This window comes from Cystoisospora suis (assembly GCF_002600585.1).
Source record: "Cystoisospora suis strain Wien I chromosome Unknown contig_1120, whole genome shotgun sequence".
NCBI lineage: Eukaryota > Apicomplexa > Conoidasida > Eucoccidiorida > Sarcocystidae > Cystoisospora > Cystoisospora suis.
In genome coordinates, this window is record NW_027153921.1 from 2,217 (window position 1) to 4,181 (window position 1,965).

Sequence of the window (1,965 nt, forward strand, 5' to 3'; positions counted from 1 at the left end):
TCTTTCTTTCTGTCTGTCTGTCTGTCTGTCTTTCTCTTGGAAATGGCAGTCGAAGAAAGAGAGAGCAAAGAAAGAAAGAATATATCACATCATTCATCCTACAACGATGGACGATAGTGGCCGAGTAGGGTGTACATACACCGGAGAATGTGTCTTCTTCTTCTGTCTTTCATCTTCTCTCAATCGAAGAAGAACAAGACGCGCTAAATCGATTCAGAATTGCCTTTCTGAGAAAGAAGAAAACGTTCAGGAAGAAGAAGAAGAACGTTCGCCTATCATTCTTGTCTCTTTCTGTTTTGTCTCATTCTCTCTCATCTCCTTCTGTCTTTCTTGTTTCTCCTCTTCTGCGTTAGTATGTGATATGTCTCGATAGATCTCTTACATCTCTTAGAGCCGCTTGAACTAGCGCCAGCTTAAGCTCCTCTTCATCTCTTCTTTTCATCGTGATCTTCTTCTTCTTCTCCCCCTCTTCTCCCCCTTTCTGTCGTTGTTCGGGAATGACCACCTCTAGCAGATCATCTGAGAGAATCTCTCTTCCCCGTCCATGCGATAGATTCTTCTTCTCTTCATCGTCTTTTTCTTCTTCTTCCTCCTCTTCTTCTATTCGGGCTTTTCCTGTCTTTCTCTGGGTATTGATAGCCTCTTCATTCTTCGCTTGCACGAGGCCTCGCTTGTTGTTCCTCTCCTCTTCTCTCTCTTTCTTGCCCTGCAGAAGAAGAAGTTCTATATCAATCTGAGAAGTGAGTCTATCTAGAATTCTGTCTAACTCTTTTCTCCCCCTCTTCCATACATATCGACCAAACTGAAGAAATGGAAGAGAAGTGAAAGATCCAGGAGGAGGTTCAACAGCTTGGAGGCATGTAGAGATCTTCTTCGCTCTCTCTTCTTCTTTCTCTCCGTCGTCTTCGATACACTTCTTCTCTTTCTTCTTCTTTTCATGGAGAGATGTCTCCAATGCTCTACTTGAAGAGAAAGAAGAAGAAGAGGAAGAATCTTCTCTTTTCACGACGCATGAATTTGAAAGGGAAGAGGAGGAGAAGGACGCTGGGGTGTACATACACAGTTTAAGCCAGTTAAGAAGAGTTGTAAGACGTTCAGAGGAATCGACAATTCTCTCTTCTTCTTCTTTTCTGTCAATAAGGACGCATTTAATGACGTTCCAGAACACAAGAGCATTCTCCTTCTGTCCTTCTTCTACAGTCGATTCTTTCTCTCCACATATCTCAGGTGTATCGACGCCTCCTCGTACATTCGTGGCACCTTCTCCATCTTTCTCTTTCTCTCCCTTTGTCTCTCTCTGTGAAATCTCGCTCTTCTCTTCTTCTCCTCTTCCTTCTACACCTAAGTCTGCTTCTCTACGTTGGGATACACATGTCTCTGTAAGAAGAACAGACGAAGAAGAAGAAGATGAAGAGGAGCAGGAAGAAGAAGAAGGTGTTTCTTTTCGTTGCATTTCTATCAGTTGAGATTTCCTGACAGATAGAACTAGGTCACACCATCGCTTTTTGAAGAGAATGAGAATGGCGCCTATGGCTGTATCTGGTAGAGGCGGAGGTTGACATATGAGAGACAAAAAGAAGTCTTCTTGGGTACGCAAAGGATAAAGACCTGTCACCTACAAAGCAAAAGAAAGAAGGGAGACAAGAAGAAGAAGAGAACGAGCGAGGAATGTAGAAAGAGAAAGAAAGAAAGAAAAGGAAAGCAAGAAAAGAGAAGCAAGAAAACGGCAGGAGAGAAGGAAGGCATAGAACGAGAAAGAAGAGAAGGTGAAATACAGATGGACGGGAGAGGATGTGCTCGTACATTCGTGGTAGGTCTATCTATCTATCTTTAATCTATCTATCTATCTCTAATCTATCTATCTTTAATCTATCTATCTTTAATCTATCTATCTATCTTTAATCTATCTATCTATCTTGAATCTATCTATCTATCTTAAATCTATCTATCTATCTTGAATCTATC

General features: G+C 41.7%; 1 protein-coding gene across 1 annotated transcript in view; it reads right to left on the minus strand.

Moving 5' to 3' along the window:
- Positions 1–14: 14 nt before the first annotated feature.
- The window catches only part of CSUI_002698 (uncharacterized protein), a 7,963-nt gene continuing 6,012 nt past the window's right edge, over positions 15–1,965 (minus strand). Inside the window, exon 3 of the mRNA XM_068062897.1 lies at positions 15–1,615. Coding sequence (XP_067925126.1) covers positions 350–1,615 — 1,266 coding nt within the window. The 3' untranslated portion in view covers positions 15–349. The remainder of the gene's footprint in view (positions 1,616–1,965) is intronic.